The sequence below is a fragment of the Cydia pomonella genome, chromosome 2 (genome assembly GCF_033807575.1).
Source record: "Cydia pomonella isolate Wapato2018A chromosome 2, ilCydPomo1, whole genome shotgun sequence".
Lineage (NCBI taxonomy): Eukaryota > Metazoa > Arthropoda > Insecta > Lepidoptera > Tortricidae > Cydia > Cydia pomonella.
The window spans coordinates 27,996,073-28,015,021 of NC_084704.1; the positions used below are offsets into that span (position 1 = coordinate 27,996,073).

Below are 18,949 nucleotides of genomic sequence, written 5' to 3' on the forward strand. Positions count from 1 at the left end.
GTCACCACACGCTTTCCAAGACGTACACAGAAGTTATGAAAAGATTTATCAGGTTCGGGTTAGCTAAAGTTACAAGTGCTTACCATCAGGACACTCGCGTGCTTGCTTGCCACCGATGAGTTACATATATAATAAAAAACTTCGTTAACTCAGTTGATTAACGCTAATGAAAAATAAACTCAGGAATCTATTCGTAATATCTATCGAAAATGTTCATTAGGAACCTGATAACCATAAAAAAACGGACAAGTGCGAGTCGGAGTTGCCCGCAGAGGGTTAGTAAATATTGTTGTTATAGAGGCAACAGAAATACATCGTCTGGGATAATTTCAACTGTGTAGCTATCATGGTTCATTGGATTAAGCCTGGTGACAAACAGACAGGCAGATAGTGGAGTCTTAGTAATAGGGTCCCGTTTTGACCCTTTGGGTACGGTACCCTACAAATGTACACTCCCACCCCACAACTAAATAAACAACAGCTACTTTGTTGAATATTTGTATCCCCATAAATAGGTAGATAGGCTTTAGATTGAAAGTCATTTTACCTCACACCGAACCGAAGTCAAGAGGTTTATCACAGGAATGTGCAACTGACAAGAATCCTATTAGCCGTGGTTTAGCACAACACGAAATAAGGATTTCCGTTTAAGTGGAATGTCAGCGCTGGATGACTAGCTGGCTTTGCTTCCACTTTTATGCCCGTAAATCACACGACAAGTAAAAAATGAACACAATGTACAACAGGGTAAAGACCACAGACAGACAGACGTTAAAAGGCAGACCAGTGGTCAGGGAGTCCATATTGGGTTGCATAAAAGTTTAAGTCATATCTTTGATACGCATAACAACTTGTATCATAATCATCATTGCGCATACAAATGAAAAGTCATATTATATTGTGTCATACATTTTTAGCCATAATATTTGATGACATACATAGCAGTTGTCATATATTTTTTGTGCATACCTAACGAACCTAATATAAAATTTTATGCGAATTAAATTAATGACTATAAAAATTATGACATAACATAAGTCATTTATGACAAAAACCCAGTTATACTCAGGAATAATTGTGAATAAAGATTTTTATGACTTACAATTTTATGCATAAATAATAAAAATAAAAAAATACCCTACCTAATTACCAAATGGAATGATTATTGATATTCACCTTAAGAAGATTAATATAGATAACATCAATAGCAATATTTTAATATATCTATAGCTTTTATTTTTTTTATCTATAATTTAGTATCCATAGTTAGATCTACTATTGATTTATTTTAAGTAGTATTAATTAATTAATTAATTATATTGCACAGCCATGTAGATAAATCTAATAACAACATTACATTTTATGCAAATTAAAGTAACTTACAATAGTTGCAATCAGCAAAAATATGAAAGCAATACTTTGACATGAAGGTTTATTTTTCGGGAAGTTTCATTAAATAACCCTGCACAGAATAATAACTCATTAGGTATCTAAAAGAATTTGATTTTAAGTGGTTTCAAATGTTTTGGGTTTTGCTATTTATTTTATTTCTTGTTCACTTACATTGTCCGTTCTCAGAAAATATTCGTGGCAGCAGTCCTATTTCATACTTTTTTTCGTTAAACTACTAATAATATAACAATAAACCTACACGAAACACGCACAATTGAGGACAAAACGCTATTATGGTCACACAACAAAACGCCTAAACATAGATTAAGTATTTCTTTCAGAAAGCACTTAGCTAATCGTCTATCAGACGGTAGCTAATTGCTCTCCGTGTGAACGATCACTACAATTATTAATAGTAAAAGAGCATACATTTACCAGTCAGACCGATTTCTTTTCGATATGTCTAGCAGAAGAAACTAAGATCTAAATTGAAATGATGTTTCTATGGCGCATAATGCTTTTCAGATCCAATAAAGCGACGTGTCCGAACGATACTCGTGCGTAGCACGCGATCGCGTGATTACTTACGAAAGAATAGCACTAGTCATGTTGACAAAAGTTTTCTTAAAATCCTGTAAATATTAACCATATTTTTTTATACCGCGTCGGTGGCAAACATGATGGTAATCAGTCACCGTAGCCTATGGACGCCAGCAACTCAGCAACTGCGTGTTACCGACCCTATAACAGCTAGTACCCTCCTGGGATAGCCTCTTTAACTGCCTCATCATTATTAGAGGGGGGCAGCGGGGGTTAGAGCTCTGGGAACCTTACTCACCATCAGGAACACTAATGCTTATCTACAGAGTAGGCAGCACTGTTATTATGGCAGTGGTCTTCTGTAACGTGGAGGTACTCCCCCAGTTAGGCCGCTCCAGATTCAAGCGTGATGACATTACGCTGTGCTGCTGGACGTAGTATAAATAAATACATACCCGGGTCTAAATTTATCCGGGCCACACGTGCTTACAACAATCTGCAAAGTGCGTAAATACAATTTGGCATATTTTCTGTTCAGTAACAGTTCTCTACAATATTAAGTATTGTTTCGGAGTATCTCTGAAATTCGATTAAAACTTAAGGAGTACCTAAAATTAAATTAAGCTACTGAACAATGCCCACAACGGAATACTTGCCGTTATTGATGAGGGAGGTGATTAAGTATTAGATATTCAATAATTGGATTACGTATTATAATTCCTATACAAAAACTGTCCAATAATTAGGTATTGTTAGTAGTAACAATTGGTCCCTAAAGTTTCATTAATCCCCATTGGATTATAGTGTTTGATAGTCGTTTTTAATTGTATTTTTAAGGTGTCTATTGATTACCCTTTATATTCAGCTTCAGAGGTTCAAATGTTAGTTACCAAAATAATAAGGACAAGTTTAGTAATACTAAGAGGATAAATAATAAATAAATAAATATTATAAGCACATTCTTACACAAATTGACTCCCACTTGAAAGTCCCACGCTAAGCTCAAGAAGGCTTGTGTTGTGGGTACTCAGACAACGATATATAAAATATACAAATACTTAAATACATAGGAAACATCCATGACTCAGGAACAAATATCTGTGCTCATCACACAAATAAATGCCCTTACCGGGATTCGAACCCAGGACCATCGGCTTTATAGGCAGGGTCACTACCCACTAGGCCAGACCGGTCACCGGCCAGATGATACGTTTCTTTAATGCAATAAATGTAAATATAGAATGTGTGTGGCTGTATCAAGAGGGTCTATTTTATTCAAGTGGGTGATTTTTTTCGGCAAAAGTTGTAGGTTGTAACATGGCAAACCTGCACGGCGCAGCCACCGCGCGCGCAGCCGGTGATAAAATAACATGATTTTATTTCCGCTCGTCTTTTATTTTTTCTGTACGAATCAATTTGAGTGCGAATCGTATACATTTGATAATAATTCTGTGTAAATTCCATGTTTATGATTTTCATATTGATAAATATTACTAAATATATGAGCTGCCTCTAAGGGCCCCATGCGCCTGCCAGGGTTAGCCAACTAGAAGTTAGCCGTTTATTATATTTATAAGGGTTAAAATATACGGTTAACTCCGAGTTAGTTGGCTCAGCCTGGAACGTGCAAGTGATTGAGTAATGCAGGTAAAAATTTAGTGATAAATTACCTGGACATAAATATATATTTTTATATTTGGCGGGAATTAAATATAATTATTTAAGTAAAGAAATACAATTTACAGAATCAAAATAAATGTTATATACAGTCATAAAAAAAGTATATCTAAATGAATTAATAAACTACTCTGCTACATAAAATATTTTATTCAAAAAGACCTCCGCGAGCTGCACCCGGTACAAAGGTGTCCATCAAACTTGCCTCGGTAAAAATTATATACATTTATAATAGTATTAAGTTCCTGCTCATGTTTAAATCTAATCCAAGCTTTATTTGTACGTCACTGGTTTTTGCTTGGAGGCTTGGAATAGGTTCTGAAACAAAATTTAAGCACGCACGTCTACTTTTAAACTGAAGACGCACGACTGCCGCTGTTTCTGTTACTGACTTTTGCTGCTGAAGTTTTCACTGCGTGAGCTTTTTCGAGCCTCTATCATCGAATACAGTGGCACTGTGGCCGTTATTCATTGTTAGATTTCTTGGACGAAGATCGGGACACATGGACCTTAAGGCCACAGTGACGAAAGTTACAAGTTTATTTGTTTATAGCTCACGTACTGGCATTGCTTCAATGAATTGTGTAAGTTTTTTACGATGCATGCACTTAAGCTTTAATTTACTGTCATATTTAAACTGTCAATAGAAAACTGAACTGGACCTCTACCGCTCCGCATACAAAATTTCAGGACTGTGCTTAAGATTTGGACCGTTTTCCTCTTCATTGTATTAAATATTTATTTCTTAAACCGAAATATTATTTAGATAAGCTATTTCAGTCGATGTGAACAAAGCCGATCAAAACTTCCATTACATCATAATTAATGTCATCATAATGAGTGTTTAACTAATGCCTACAGTGAAAATATCCAACTTGGCCCTAGATGGTTAATTTCTAAATTAGACAGCAAGCCACGAGTTTAGAGGGGACGTAGTGCCAGGAAATTAGGAGGGAACAAATGGATACTATGGCCACCGCGTGGGTTTTCTTTTATCTCAATTACTCTGTAAATATATCGAAGTTTAAAATTTTGCTTGTCAAGTACCTCGGCTATAGCTATTTTATATTAAAATGACACTGCATACCTTACCATATGCAGGGTAACGATATAAAACTTAAAATAAATTAAAATTAGACATGTTTTTGTTTTATTATCTATCGAACCATCTAGCTTTTAACGCTTTGGTTGGAGTCTGCCCTTACTAATATAGTCTAGTTATACTACAATTTTACGTTAGCCCCGCTACTCCTACTCCTACTCCTCCTCTCTCCTCCTCCTCCTACTGTCATTTTGACCCTGTATGTATATTTACTCATCTAAATATACTCATGTAAAATTGCATGCGGCCGGGAGCTGTGAAGTAGCGTATAAATAAATAGAACTATCAGGCAATTAGTAATAATGGACTGCTAATGGATCCCAGTAACAAATCATCAATAATAGATTACAATCTGTGTAACGCGAGACATTTATCTGGAGATGTTTACACTGTACTCCAGTTACCTAATTATAGGATCTCATCAGGTGCAATCGTCATCAAAATCTGAAAAGAGATTTACATAAATAGATACATTTCAATACACGTACACAATGTAAATATCTATTTTTTTATCAATAATTTATTTTTGGCTTGTAGCTTATCTAGGTTTTGGGTGATTTTTATTATTACGTTTTTCTGTGTGTAAGAATAGCATATATTTTTATCAAAATAAGTTTGCCTTTGTACGTGCAGTATTTACGTTTTATCTGATGTAATCAATATTTCTTTTTTCTCGTAAAATAAAGTGTTTACTTATACTCTATATCAATATTCTTAGCAATTTACCTCTAGTTTTATGTCAACTTAAATGTATTGTCCTAAGAGTATTAGAAACATATACAAAAAATAGAAGTTCGAAATGTCACGGAACGTATAGTGTGACTTTTCCCGGATATTGTGATATTTAATATATATTTTTAACTACATATAAGTGATTTTCCAAGAATATATTACAAATATAAAGCAAATTATTTAATATATAACACTGTTTAAAAATTGTATGGATATATAACGACTTTACATAATTTATACAACATACATTTTGTGATCAGTTTTTGGCTCACCGCCGCGCGTCGTTAGTAATATAAACATACGGTACTCGGTAAAAAATTATCGTCCCGGTAACTGGCAGCCGTATTACTATAAACTTTTTAGAACAGCAACACTGTGTTGTTGTTAGTTTTTCAAATGGCTGGAAGGTCGTTTTGTCGAAAACTATTTCTTTGTGTTAATTACAAAAAATAGTCAACCTAAACGCGTCACCGCCGTGTTTGAATTTTAAAAGTCAGAACTAGTTTCACGTTATTATTTGTAACATAAGATGAATATAAGATATATATACCTCTTACATTCGAGATTAAGCTAATTATTTAACATTTGCAAAGTCAAAGGTAATTTTTAGGTAATACCGAACATGTTCCAAATTGTCACGACCGTGGCCTCAAAATTCTGTCACCGCCGAGGACTTTTCAATCCACGTTCATGACATATAGACACGTGGTCGTGAAATTCTTAATTCATTTGATTAATTTAGAGGCATATATACTCTTGCGAAATGGATTTTTTTAGATATAGATCATATGCTATCATTGAACCACATCACACCAAATCAGAAAAATGTTTTTCGTGTGTATGTATGTATGATATGCATCCAATACTTTGTACGCTCTACACGGGGGCGTATTTACTCTAGGACCAAGGGGGCCATGACCCGGGGCGGCAGGCTGCAAAGGGCGGAAAAACAGGGTTTTTTTTCCTTAAATGAAATACACTATCATCACTTAATGGGGCAGCTAATCTAAATGACTCGGTGTGCCAAATATTTAAATTCGCCTTTGGTTCTACAGCTTTTATAGTTTGATGGATTTCAACATATGATTTGTAGTAGTGTAGTATTAGTCGGAGTGACTTAGGCTATGTTAAAATTAGTTGGCCGCCAAAATGCCGAAATGTCACGAATGAGGGACACTTTGTCACAACCGTGTTTATGTACTCATTTTTTTTACCTTTCTTGAGGATATTAAGCTTGCATCAAAAATTTGCTTTCTGTATGTACTTTTGATATAAATAACAATATGTGAAAAGTAATAACATTTATGAAAAAAAATCAGGATACAATTTAAGAATCACCCTTTTATGTTGAAATACATCGCTACTCCATCACCGCTTTGGTGTTTCTTTATGAATTTGTCTAAATACTATTCCTCCCTCATTTCAATAGCAAAACAGTCTTTGAGTCAGTTTTGTTAAGATTGAGCGTTCATCTGTTATTTTCCATGGTTTTTATTTTACGAGATTCTTTGCCTCAAATGAAGTAGTTAGATACTAATGCGTCTACTAAATAAAATCAAGTCAAATATGTTTTTCAGACAGGATTACTGTGGTGCTCACCGGAACATTTATTTTTTACACCGCGGGCCAAGAGCATTATATCGTCAGCCATCGCCTCCCGGCCCCCGGCTGATACTTTGCCAGGTGATAGTTTAAATGTTGTTTTAAATTTAAAAAAACCGACAGCCGGTTGTATGGCGGTGGAAAGACCGTCAGCTATTCACATGAACATGTAAAAAATACACGCCTTACCATTTTATGTCCGCAAAGTATGGTTAATATGTAAATTGCGTAATCCGTTTATTTGAAACGCCTGATGGAATGCTACATGCAAAGTTTCATGATTTTGTTTTACTATCATAAAAAGGTAAAGCGCTTATTTTTTACACGTTCATGCGACCAGCTGACGTTCTTAGTTGAGTGACCCTGCCTACGAAGCTGATGGTCCCGGGTGCAAATCCTGGTAAGGGCATGTATTCGTGTGATGAGCATGAATAAGTATTTGTTCCTGAGTCATGGGTGTTTTCTATGTATTTAAGTATTTATAAATATTTATATATTATATATATCGTTGTCTAAGTACTCTCAACACAAGCCTTATTGAGCTTACTGCGGGACTTAGTCAATTTGTGTAATAATGTCCTATAATATTTATTTATTTATTTATACCTACTCTAAACTTAGAAGTGTTTTTGCTATAAAAACACAAACAGCTACAAAAGTAAAAACGCCTTAAGTCCAAAAGAGCGTAGCAACTACGCTCGCATTCTATTGCAAATTGTTTCGATTTGTTATTTCACTTACCCACCAAAAATGTTTTTATTTTATTTTATTGTGTTTAGTTTAACTTTTAGATTTTTAGTTGAAGTCATACATGTACCTACGTTTTTTGTTATAAGTGTGCGCTCACCGCTAAAATGTTTTTTGCATGAAAAAAAAAAGAAAAATTCTCATGTAAGTGAATATTTTGTATTCTTATGAGAAATAAAGATCTTTAAACCTAAGTGTGAACTGAATGGTTTTGACGTTTCTTTTTTTAAATAAGTAATTGGTCCTATAAATAACCTAATTTTATTTTTGAAGGAAAAATTGCGCCAAAAATAGTACATTACGATACAAGTGCGAAAAATAGGAAATTCGAAACGAGTGGCGATAAATAAAAACACGACCGAAGGGAGTGTTTTAAATCGACACGAGTTACGAATTACCTATTCGCACATGTATCGTACAACGTTTTACAGTACATATGGCCCTTTAAATGTTCGACACAGTAACGTAATATGCTACTTCTCGCACTAGTGCTATAAAGTAGCCCCATATGTACTGTAAAAGACCTTTTACCGTCACCTATGACAGATGATGATACCTAACATTAATCACCAATGACAGATGATGATAACAAATGAAACATTGTAGTAGTTGCGGTTCAGGTGCTACAGCTATTGCCTACTTTCCAGCTTAGTTTTAGACCATCTATTGCCACATTTCCGAACAGTGGCGTGAAAATATCATTTCTAAGTTGATAAGTTTTACTCTAGATTGCCTTCCTCACTTTTATTATAAAACGTCTGCTTCGACGCTATTTCAGAGCCCCTAGTGTAAATTCATTCGATTTCGAAACGTGACGTACGCGTTTACGTTAAGTCTCATTTAGTATGGGATTTAGACATAGCGCGCCAAGCGGAAAGATTTGGAAACTCAAAATCCCATACAAAATAAGACTTAACGCAAACGCGTACGTCACGTTACGTCATCAAATAAATTTACACTAGAGGTACTGTTCATGTCTCAAGTATCATGTATTAAAGCATGAATGGTAAAGAACGGATTTAAATAGCTAAACATTTCTTTCAGTAATTTTACCTTGATTGTTTTAAGTAATGATGGCTCGGTCATTATAGGTACCTTAAGCTCCCTCAAGCGGTCAGTTAATGGGCAGGCGACCAGGCCATTAGTCGCACACCAAGCTAGAATGAATAACGTAAATAATGAATATTAAGATTAATGACTTGTTGTGATAGACTCCTACTCAGTTGGTTTGTACGCGGTCTAAATAAAATAATTGTTCGTCAAATTGTAAATCGCATTGGTCCATTTTTTTAATAATGTAAATTTATCTAATGTAAATTTCAAAGACTAATAATGTCGGTATGCCAATAGTAATATTTATTATAATAGTAGAGATGGGGAGGGGTGGGTAAAGACTGAGTATTTACTCGTTATTTACTCAAAGCATCCGATAAGTACCCGTATTTACACATCTCATTTAAGAACTATTTTTTTTTAAAGAATTATAACGTGTAAGTAATAACAGTATTTATATAATAAAAAGCAAATAAGACGCTTAATTTTTGAAAACAAAGGTAATTATCAGTGAGAGGCAATGTTTTTGATAATGCATTAATGCATAGTTAACAATTTTGTTTTCAATAAGAAGATATTTACTTTAAAAATATTCTAGACAACTGCATGTCGCGCAAAAGTTAATGTTTCCGCGGCACTTACGATCTTTTATTAAAGGTATTTAAAGAAAACTTAAAAATAGCTCATCCGATCATGTTCATAGTATTTTTGACTAGGTACTTTATTCAACGTGTAATCTCCCGATATATTTTCGTATTTTTTTAAACTTTATTTCGGGCTTTAGAAACGGTTGTTATTTACAAAATTATTCAATTTATCCAAAAAATGAGTTTGAGAAATTTAAGTTACATTTAAAGACCTATTTAATAATGTGCAACATGTTGTTTTTTCTGTGACGATTAGTTACATTACGTGTATGGAGTGCCCCTCTTAAAAATACATTTCTTTCCATCTTGAATAAGTACTTAATCCATTAACGACTTACAAAATATTCCCTTTCAACAATCTAAATAGTTAATACCCCACAAAAGTTGGGTGAAAACGAGTAAATACAGGTATATATTCAGTAAATCTTCTTCTTCTTCTTCTTCTTCTTCGCGTTGTCCCGGCATTTTGCCACGGCTCATGGGAGCCTGGGGTCCGCTTGAGGTATAGGTATATATTCAGTAAATATTGAGTATTTATTTGGCATTTAAAAATTACTTTTTCAGTAGCTCGAAAATAGCCACGTTGCTGCCTCAATATTGCGTGAGACTAAATGACGTTCAAGTGATATTTACATTCGAGTGTCATTACTACGTGCGGGGTCAAATTCAAGTTCGAAATAATTGAACCATATTCTCTCTGTCTCTTTCACGTCGTTAGCAAAAAAAAGAGACAGACAAACGTTCAACCCGTATAGGATTAATAGACCCCGAAAAAATTATAACGCATCGTTCAAAAACACCGAGTATGAATTGGTCATAATTAAATAATAAATAAAAATGTTTCATTTTTGATAAACACATATGTATTACGTATTTTATTGTAAAATCATTGTACTTAACTTTAAAATCTTAGAAAGTTTTTTTATTAAATCTCGATTGAACTGTCGAATTTCTTTCGTTTTGTTTTGGTATTTTATTATAGTAATTAAATTTATTGGTAAGAATATCTTAAAATAAAACGAGCAAATAAGTGATGAATAAGAATTACTTTTTTTTTTAACATTGTATTCTTCTTTCTTATTGCTAAGGTGAAAAGTTGTATGTCTTACATGATATCCCCGGACCCGGACCCGGGTATGTCCTTAAACTACGTCCACAGGAGAGGTATGGGCATTGTGAATGTCATCTCGCTCTGTGTGGTAGGGCACAGCACAGCGGATGTCATTCCAGATCTAGAGCAGAGCCCAACTGAGGAAGTACCTCCACCTTACTGAAAATCGCAGCCAAATAACACTAGACCCTACTCATAGTGTTGTGTTCCTGCCGGTGAGTAAGGTTGCCAGAGCTCAACGAGGGTGGGAGGGGGTTAAGGTCGGCAACGCGTATGTAACTCCTCTGGAGTTGCAGGCGTACATAGGCTACGGATACTGCTTACCATCAGGCAGGCCGTATGTTTGTTTGCCACCGACGTAGTATAAAAAAAAAATATCCAAGTTATTTACAATATTTACCCACATCTCGAACTTTTGATTCGCTTGCACGGGACTCATATTAAGCACTCTCTTCTTGCACAAATAACTATTCTGAGTTGAATATCAAAAATAATCCACTTCAAAAATAAATTTGCAGCTATTGTATTATTTTATATCATTTAATTTCTACAAAGCTTGTAAATATTTTGGTACATTACTTCGTCTGCATAACGAAAATTTACATATTTTACTGAGTTTACGGGCATTCGCGTTTTATTTCGTTTCGTTGTCATTTCATATCCATTTTGTCATCCCTCGCTAAATGGCCGTGAGGAAAAACCATATTGTTTAGTCAAACGGAAAACTTTTAGTGAAATCGGGTTTGCTGCTCAGTCTGGTTTATTCTTTCGACGTAGGATAACGCTTTTTGGTACCTGGTTACATTTTGCTTCAGTAAGTATATTTTGTAATATAATTTACTAAGAAATTGTGACAGGCATGTTATTAACAAAACCTAACATTTTTGAAAGGTTTTGTTAAAAACATATTTATTAATTTCGGCGAAGTAAAATACTGGAGCTTCAATTATGCCTTTTGCCTACAATATCCGGGACACCTGCCATTTAAATGACGATTTATAAAAGGTAATCAGAGACGATACGGCACATGAGACCGAAGAGCTAGCAATTTGCTCGCTGAACGTAAACAATTCAGCGAGGAAATGCTGTCAGCATCATCGGTACCATGTCGCAGGGGCCATTTTTAGATATATTACCTTTATTTTAGTTTCAGTTCAGTTATATTTTGAATTTAGAATTTATTTAGTAATAACTAATGTTATGCATCAATTGAACAGCTTATTTTTAAACAAAATAACAAACTCAAGTACCTATAGTTATATTTATCATTAATTCCGCCTAAAGTAGTGTTTACAGTCGTTTAAATTTAGACTATTTCTTTGTAGTATCATAACTGAATCCAAAATTAGTTTATTAGTTTTATCTATTACAAATAAAAAATTGCAAATCCTGCATCAGATAAAGTATGGTGTATAACGTGTTGGTCCTGCTGGCGCTGGCAGCGGCGGTGGCCGGCGAGCTGAACCTGTGCAAGCGGCACGTATACGTCGCGCGCGCGGAGCAAGCGGACGCGCGCGGCAGGAAATGCTGGGACCACGTCAAGGTGCCCACTTGTGGGGGCCGCTGTGATTCTAGAGAAGTAAACACGCTTTATGTAGAATACTGCTTGTGGCCCTGTTGGCACTAGGAGCGGTGGTGTCCGGCAAGCTGAGCCTGTGTAAGAGACATGTGTACCTCGAGTGCGCGGAGCAGGCAGACGAGCCTGGCAGAAAGTACTGAGACCACGTCGATGTGCCCACTTGTGACCAAAAACATAGAATAGTTTTTTACAGAACACGGCAAATGACATTGTGGTATTTGTTGGATGGGTGCCTCGAACGCATTTCTCATTGGTAGGTTTTGACAGTAAAGTTACTTACAAAATGGTCACGATTGAGGCAAAACGAAATTGAGGTGACATTCGGATTGAGAATGCAGCAGCATTACTTTTGCTACGTTACTGTGGCAGTGTTGGCGCAAATGATGTATGTTCTGACATTGCTGTTGAGATGCATTGAACGTCTATTCCGTCACTCATTTTATCCAAGAACGTTGACATCGCCCTATCGACACTTACGTTGCAACAGTCACCATAAAATGTAATCTTTAGGGAAAAGGTTGTCTGATGACAAATGCGTTCGAGGCACCCGTCACAAACCTCGCGGCGCTGGCAGTGTTGGTGTCGGGGGATTTGCGTTTGTGCAAGCGCCATGTATGCCTTGCTAGAACGGATGAATACGTAGGTACTAATAACCTTTGTTAAATTATATCTATTTTGAACGATATACAAATGTCAAAATAGAGGCAAACGATCAACAACAACTTGTTAGATTTGACAGACGTTGAATGACGCCATTATTATATTTAAAATGTATATGTTAGTTACCATGTATGTTTGCTAAGGTAAACGTAAGTCTTATGCGAAGTAAATAAATAATGTGGATACATGTCAAAATTGCTGTTGACATTAGCAAGGGAATACACTAATATTTGTTTAGCACGATTAGAAAATAAACGACGCCTAATCGAGCTGTACCCAAGGTATTTCGTAATATTTGCTTTGCTCATAAGTATTGTCGCTGGCTGAAATTTCGATCTCAAATAGTTAATTGGACTAATGTCATACAAATACGCTTACTTAGGTATCTTTAAATTAGTGCTCTATTTGAAATAGACTATCACGCACGCCTCGCGGTAGCTATTTCTTACCTTAGATTCTGTACTAGAATCGATTGTAAACTGGTCCTCCGATTTTACACAGTTAATGTAAAATTATTTTCATATTACAACTTTTTATTTATATGTAAAATTATTTTCAAGGAAAAGTATGCTGGCTAACAGCCAAAACCGAACCTCCTTTCGCATTAAAAATAAAAGTTCTAGGTATACAATCTACTAACTAAACAATTAAGTTTGGATTTGGTTTTAATCAAAGTCAGATGTCATGTCTTAAATATTTTAACAGGGAAAAATACCCAATGATGTGTACTGACAAAGTAGTAGTGATTAGCATCTATTTTTTTAGGAATGTGGCCACTTTTGCCTTATTATAAATGACAAAAGATATCTTCGTGTTTGGGCCCATCGTATTTATTTTATACATAGACTATTATGTATACAAAATTCGCATTTTGTTACGGAAATAGACGTTCAAAGTTCGAAGATTTTTATATATTTAGAATAAGCAATGTTATACTCCTTTTCTACAACGAAACGCATACATCTTTTTTTCAATCTGTCATATATTTGCAAGCAAAGCCAACCTTAAATAAACCTTATTTCGTTGAAAGAACTTTTACAAATAGTCAGTTATCCATCTATCTGTTCACTCTCAATAGGCAATAATTAACTACGAACTAGATCTAATCTTACTTTATATTTTTAAGGAATAGTATAAATAGTATTCGCATATGTCCTAAAAAGTTTTTCTTTTGAATTAATTTTTTCCCTGCAGGATTTCTCAAAACAGGAACTTTTTATTTCGTTTTTCTGTTAACCTGTTTATCATCGTAATCTAAAGATTATGACGATTAATAAGAGGTGCGTTTCAATCAAATACGCTCCAGTTTGTTCTGGGCCCAAGTGCTTAACAAAATTGAAAATCTCCTTTACATGGTGCACTTGAATGGTGGAGTAGTAGGTACTATAAATTAACTTGTGATGTAGGAACGAGAGAAGGAAAGAACTTCCCATAACATGTTCTTTGAAGTGACGCGCAGGCACTATATAAACGCTCCATATTGGCAATCTAAGTATTGCTCCTGTGTTCAGGTTTCCGACTGGCAGTTCCCATTTAAGAAGTCCCACCACCCAGTGTGCGTGCACGGATCCCGGCGCCCCCTCATGGTGAAGCTGCGGCATTGCGATGAGGGTGTCACCAAGGGCACCGAGATTTTCCATTACATCGCTGCCGAAGAATGTCGCTGCATGGTATGAGTATAGAGTTTGATACAATGTAGGTAACGTGTATTTATCATTATCTGTCTTAATTTTTGTTTTAAATTCAAATAAATCACTTTTCTGTTTTTATTCTATTTAACTCCAAACAGATAGATATGGTTACTGTCGTCAAAATATGTTAACAATCATATTATACCCAAATAGTACATGTGATTTTCCTTTAAACCTTTTAGAAACCTTTTGACTAGGGAGCCAATTTGGATGTACTCGTGCAAGCGAGATGTCCAGACTATTAATACAATGTAAAAATAGACTATCTTTAAAGCCAGAAATTACATCTTACTAATATTTTCTGCTTTACCCTAGTTTGGCTGAAAGATACTACTTACGTTACAATCCTTCTATGCTATACAATTTCTTAATGTAGTAATAAAAATTAAACAAATAAAAAAAATAACCTACGGGGAATGTAGGTAAAGAACCGTTTATAAGTCTCCCAGAATAATAGAGGGATGTTCCTTTTCTAGCAGTGAAAAGTATCATATTAGTGTAGTTACATAATGTTTAATAATATTTTCCAGATTTGTTCATCACAACACACAAGCTGCGAATGGCTCCCGCCGCATTCGACCATTGTTGAAGGGTTTGTCGACGAAACGGAAAAAGACGATGAATGAAAGCATATTTAAAAAGAAAATTACAATTATGATATATGACACATTGTGAAAAAATATACATACTCGTGACATTCCTCCTCCTGCAAGTTTGATTTGATCCATAGTCCTGTGTTAAAATACACAATTATGTATTAGTGCGTGTGCGTATGCGTATAAAGTAAATAAGCCACTGAAGCGTGAAAAATATCAACAAATGTGCAAAACGGAAACAATAATGATTGTTTCCGTTTCCAAAGCAAAATCTGTAATTAATGAGATGCCTAAAATGCTGATATATAAATGTGAGATTTATATAAATAGGTACGGTTGCCGTTTCCCGTAAAATGAATAATAACTCACTCCAGTAATTTTAGGGACCGGAAGTAAGGTGAATTATACATAATTTATAATAGCTGATCTTTTTGGTATAACGGATATATCATGATTCTAGTATTATGTAGGGCAAGATGATGTAAGAGCACGCATCCGATAAGAGTACGCAACACTAAAAGCCTCGAAGATGTTTAGGATACGCTCCTAACTTTTGAAGGAGACGAAGGTTAGCAGTACTGTGTGGAAAATAAATTAAAACTTACTAAAATACAGAAATAACGTAAGTTCAAAGATTTTTGCTTACAATCTTAATCATTTTTAGAATTTGGAAAGTATTTTGGAGACAATACTGTATAGCACAATCGGAATAGAACAAACCTCGAAATTTCTTGGACAGTCCTGAAATTTGGTATGTATGTAAATTAAAGGCCCCCTTATTCATGTTTAATGAAGAAGAAGGCTTCGTTGTAGGGGCATAATAGTATAAATCATTTTTGTGTGGAATTTAATAAGCTAAGCCATACACAATATTCACATAAAACTCATAGATCCTGAGAAAAATAGAAAAAAAAAGACGTATACTTCTCATGATGGCGCCTGATCCTCGTGGTCCCCAAAGCTGGAATTTTAAGGAACGTTAACATGGATCCCAGAGATTGTATGTGTCAAATTGACGACCGGGAATCTTTGACGACCGGTTTGGCCTAGTGGGTAGTGACCCTGCCTACGAAACTGATAGTCCCGGGTTCAAATCCTGGTAAGGGCATTTATTCGTGTGATGAGCATGGATATTTGTTCCTGAGTCATGGTGGTTTTTTATGTATTTAAGTATTTATATATTATATATATCGTTGTCTAAGTACCCTCAGCACAAGCCTTATTGAGCTTACTGTGGGACTTAGTCAATTTGTGTAATAATGTCCTATAATATTTATTTTATTTATTTATAAATTTTATTACTGTCCCTGTTGTTTGAACCCCATTTAAGACCTAAAATCTGTTTTTGCGATCACAATATTTAACCCTAAACATTTTTCCTCTGTTTATTTTAGTAATTTTGAATTTCATAGTACTTGTGTATCAATTATGGATCTACTGATGTCTGTTTTATTGAAATCGCTCAATAATTTAGGTGCTACAAGAAAAAACATAATTTAATATTCTGCGTCCTCTCAAGGCGGCTCTATTGATTTTTCTTTAATAAAACAAGTGTAACAAGGTTGTGAAAGGCAAAAGGAATCTACCAGTATGTCATTTTTTTAAACCCGGCCAGTATCCTAAGCTACAGGATATACTGAATCATTAGTACTTAACCCATAACCCTACTTTCTGGTGAAGACGCAGTCAAGGAAAATGTTGATATTGGGGTATATCATGTACAAATGTATACACAAAAGTGGAATTCATATCCCTACGAGTTTCCTATTAAAAGAATCTCCCCTGGAAGTGTATAAGCGCTAAACCTAGATTCACCAAGTATTTTTTTTAACAAGGTATATTTTGCAAAGATATCTGGGACCCTTTTGTGTAGAATTTAATAAGCTTTAATAATGTCTTACACCATATTTTCCTAGATAACGTAGATTTTGAGTAAAACGCGAATTTCTCCAGGACGGTACACATTTTCCAAGATGGCTGCGATTCCTCGAGGTCCCCAAATGTCAAATGGTATGGACATAAAAGGCCTTTAATTTACATACATACCAAAATTCAGGACTGTCCAAGAAATTTCGAGGTTTGTTCTATTCCGATTGTGCTAGTATTATATTTTATTAAATGAAGTACTTATACTGTTACACGGAATAAATTAAAGAGGTTGGTAAAGCGATGGCGGGCTGTTAGGACCTACCCAATACGTTAAATTATCTCTAATACGTAACATTTTTGGTTTTAATCGTTGCTTTACAAGAATCTTAGCTTTAAATACGCAAGGTACGTTAATGTACTATAAAAAGTTGTTTTCAATAAGAATCAATTAATCACATTTTATTCTTGTATTAATTTCAATTATCCTTATACCTACATAGTCAGTCACAAATTTCTTACACAAATGAAAATAATGATAAAAACAAAAGTACCAATCAGTTTTTAATAAATTATATACCAATTTAAAGTACATTTAATAAAGAATTAAAATTACTTAAAATTATTCAAAATGACTTCCCTTGTTTTTAAAGGATATGACGGTGTCGATTTTTCGCGTACCACTTCAACAACTTCCGGGATCTTTTAAGCCTTAATATTTTTAGACGGGCATTAAGTAAGTGCCCACTCTTTTTTTGTATGCTCGTAGATTAAGATCTTCATTTAAAACCTTTTTGACGGTTTTTCTACTGACTCTGATCTGCAAAGCCGTCAACTTCTGTTTTCGGAGAGGATTTCTTGCTATGCGCGCCTTGATCGCTTTGATCACTGCTGGTGTTCGTACGGAGCGAGGCCGGCCAATTCTTTCTTGTCCTCAACACTGGAGACTTCATTGTATCTATCAATAGTACGGTACACAAACCTAAACGTTATATTAAAATTTTTGAGCAACTTGAAAATGGTACTTGGCGAGTGCCCACAGCGGTGCAATGCTAAAACAGCTATATTCGGTTTTCTTTCGGTGTCCACTCCATCGTGAGAAATTGCAGCGAATGACTGTTTATAGTTTTAAAATTATTGTCAAACATTCAAAAATGGACAATAAAAAATCTAAAAATCATGTTCTAAATTTAATAATAATATGCCAGTGACTGAACTTTGGGACCGACTACGTAATAACTATAAATTCTTTCAAAAACGAACACAGTCATAGTAGGAAAAAGTGACTTTAATATCACGCTTAGGACAGTTCCTGCATGAAAGGTTTACATGTGCGGAAAATAGCTAGCTTAATTAAGTACTGAATGTAATGTTTGTCTCCGAAATCTTATTATTATGATTTATCTTTAGTGAGACATACTAAGTCTACATAGATACTGTAATATAGGTGAAACGTACCAAATTTTACGTAATATTTGCTAAAACAACTGCTAATTTATAAACTCAATCGTTACAAAAGAAAACATGGTAGATTTTTTTTTACAGCAAAGAAATATTTGTGGATAACTGCAATAAATGAAGTAATTGCTGTCAACTTTGTTATGAAGTGATGATTGTAGTTGAATTGTCAGTGGTGAAATGATTTCTAGTAGACTTTATGTCTCATTAACAAGCAACAAACCATCCTTGACAAAAAATATACGCTAAAAATCGCAGACTTGAATGTCAAGGCTGCCAAGCTCAAGTGGAATTGGGCCGGACACGTGTACCGATATCCGAGAAAATAGGCAAAAATAGCGACCGAACAGCCCACAGATCGGTCGAGGTAGAGGCCAGCCTAAAAGGAGATGGCGAGACGACGTAGACTTTTTTTAGCAACTGGCGGAAGCATGCCACAATATAGCATTAATTTTTGTTATTTTCCAGTCTAAAAGTTTGGGCGTTAGCAAATTAT

General features: G+C 34.9%; 1 protein-coding gene across 1 annotated transcript; it reads left to right on the forward strand.

The window, feature by feature from the left end:
* Positions 1–10,023: 10,023 nt before the first annotated feature.
* LOC133534813 (thyrostimulin beta-5 subunit-like) lies at positions 10,024–17,133 on the forward strand. Its single transcript, XM_061874098.1, has 3 exons — positions 10,024–12,182; positions 14,354–14,512; positions 15,064–17,133. The coding sequence occupies exons 1-3, from the start codon at positions 12,009–12,011 to the stop codon at positions 15,157–15,159; spliced, it is 429 nt and encodes a 142-aa protein (XP_061730082.1). The 5' UTR covers positions 10,024–12,008; the 3' UTR covers positions 15,160–17,133.
* Positions 17,134–18,949: the final 1,816 nt, after the last annotated feature.

Excerpts from the sequence above, each read along its gene's own strand:
- LOC133534813 (XM_061874098.1), top strand. The coding sequence starts at position 12,009 with ATGGTGTATAACGTGTTGGTCCTGCTGGCGCTGGCAGCGGCGGTGGCC. Across the intron at positions 12,183-14,353 it reads GCCGCTGTGATTCTAGAGAA|GTTTCCGACTGGCAGTTCCC; the intron begins GTAAACACGCTT and ends TCCTGTGTTCAG. Across the intron at positions 14,513-15,063 it reads CCGAAGAATGTCGCTGCATG|ATTTGTTCATCACAACACAC; the intron begins GTATGAGTATAG and ends AATATTTTCCAG.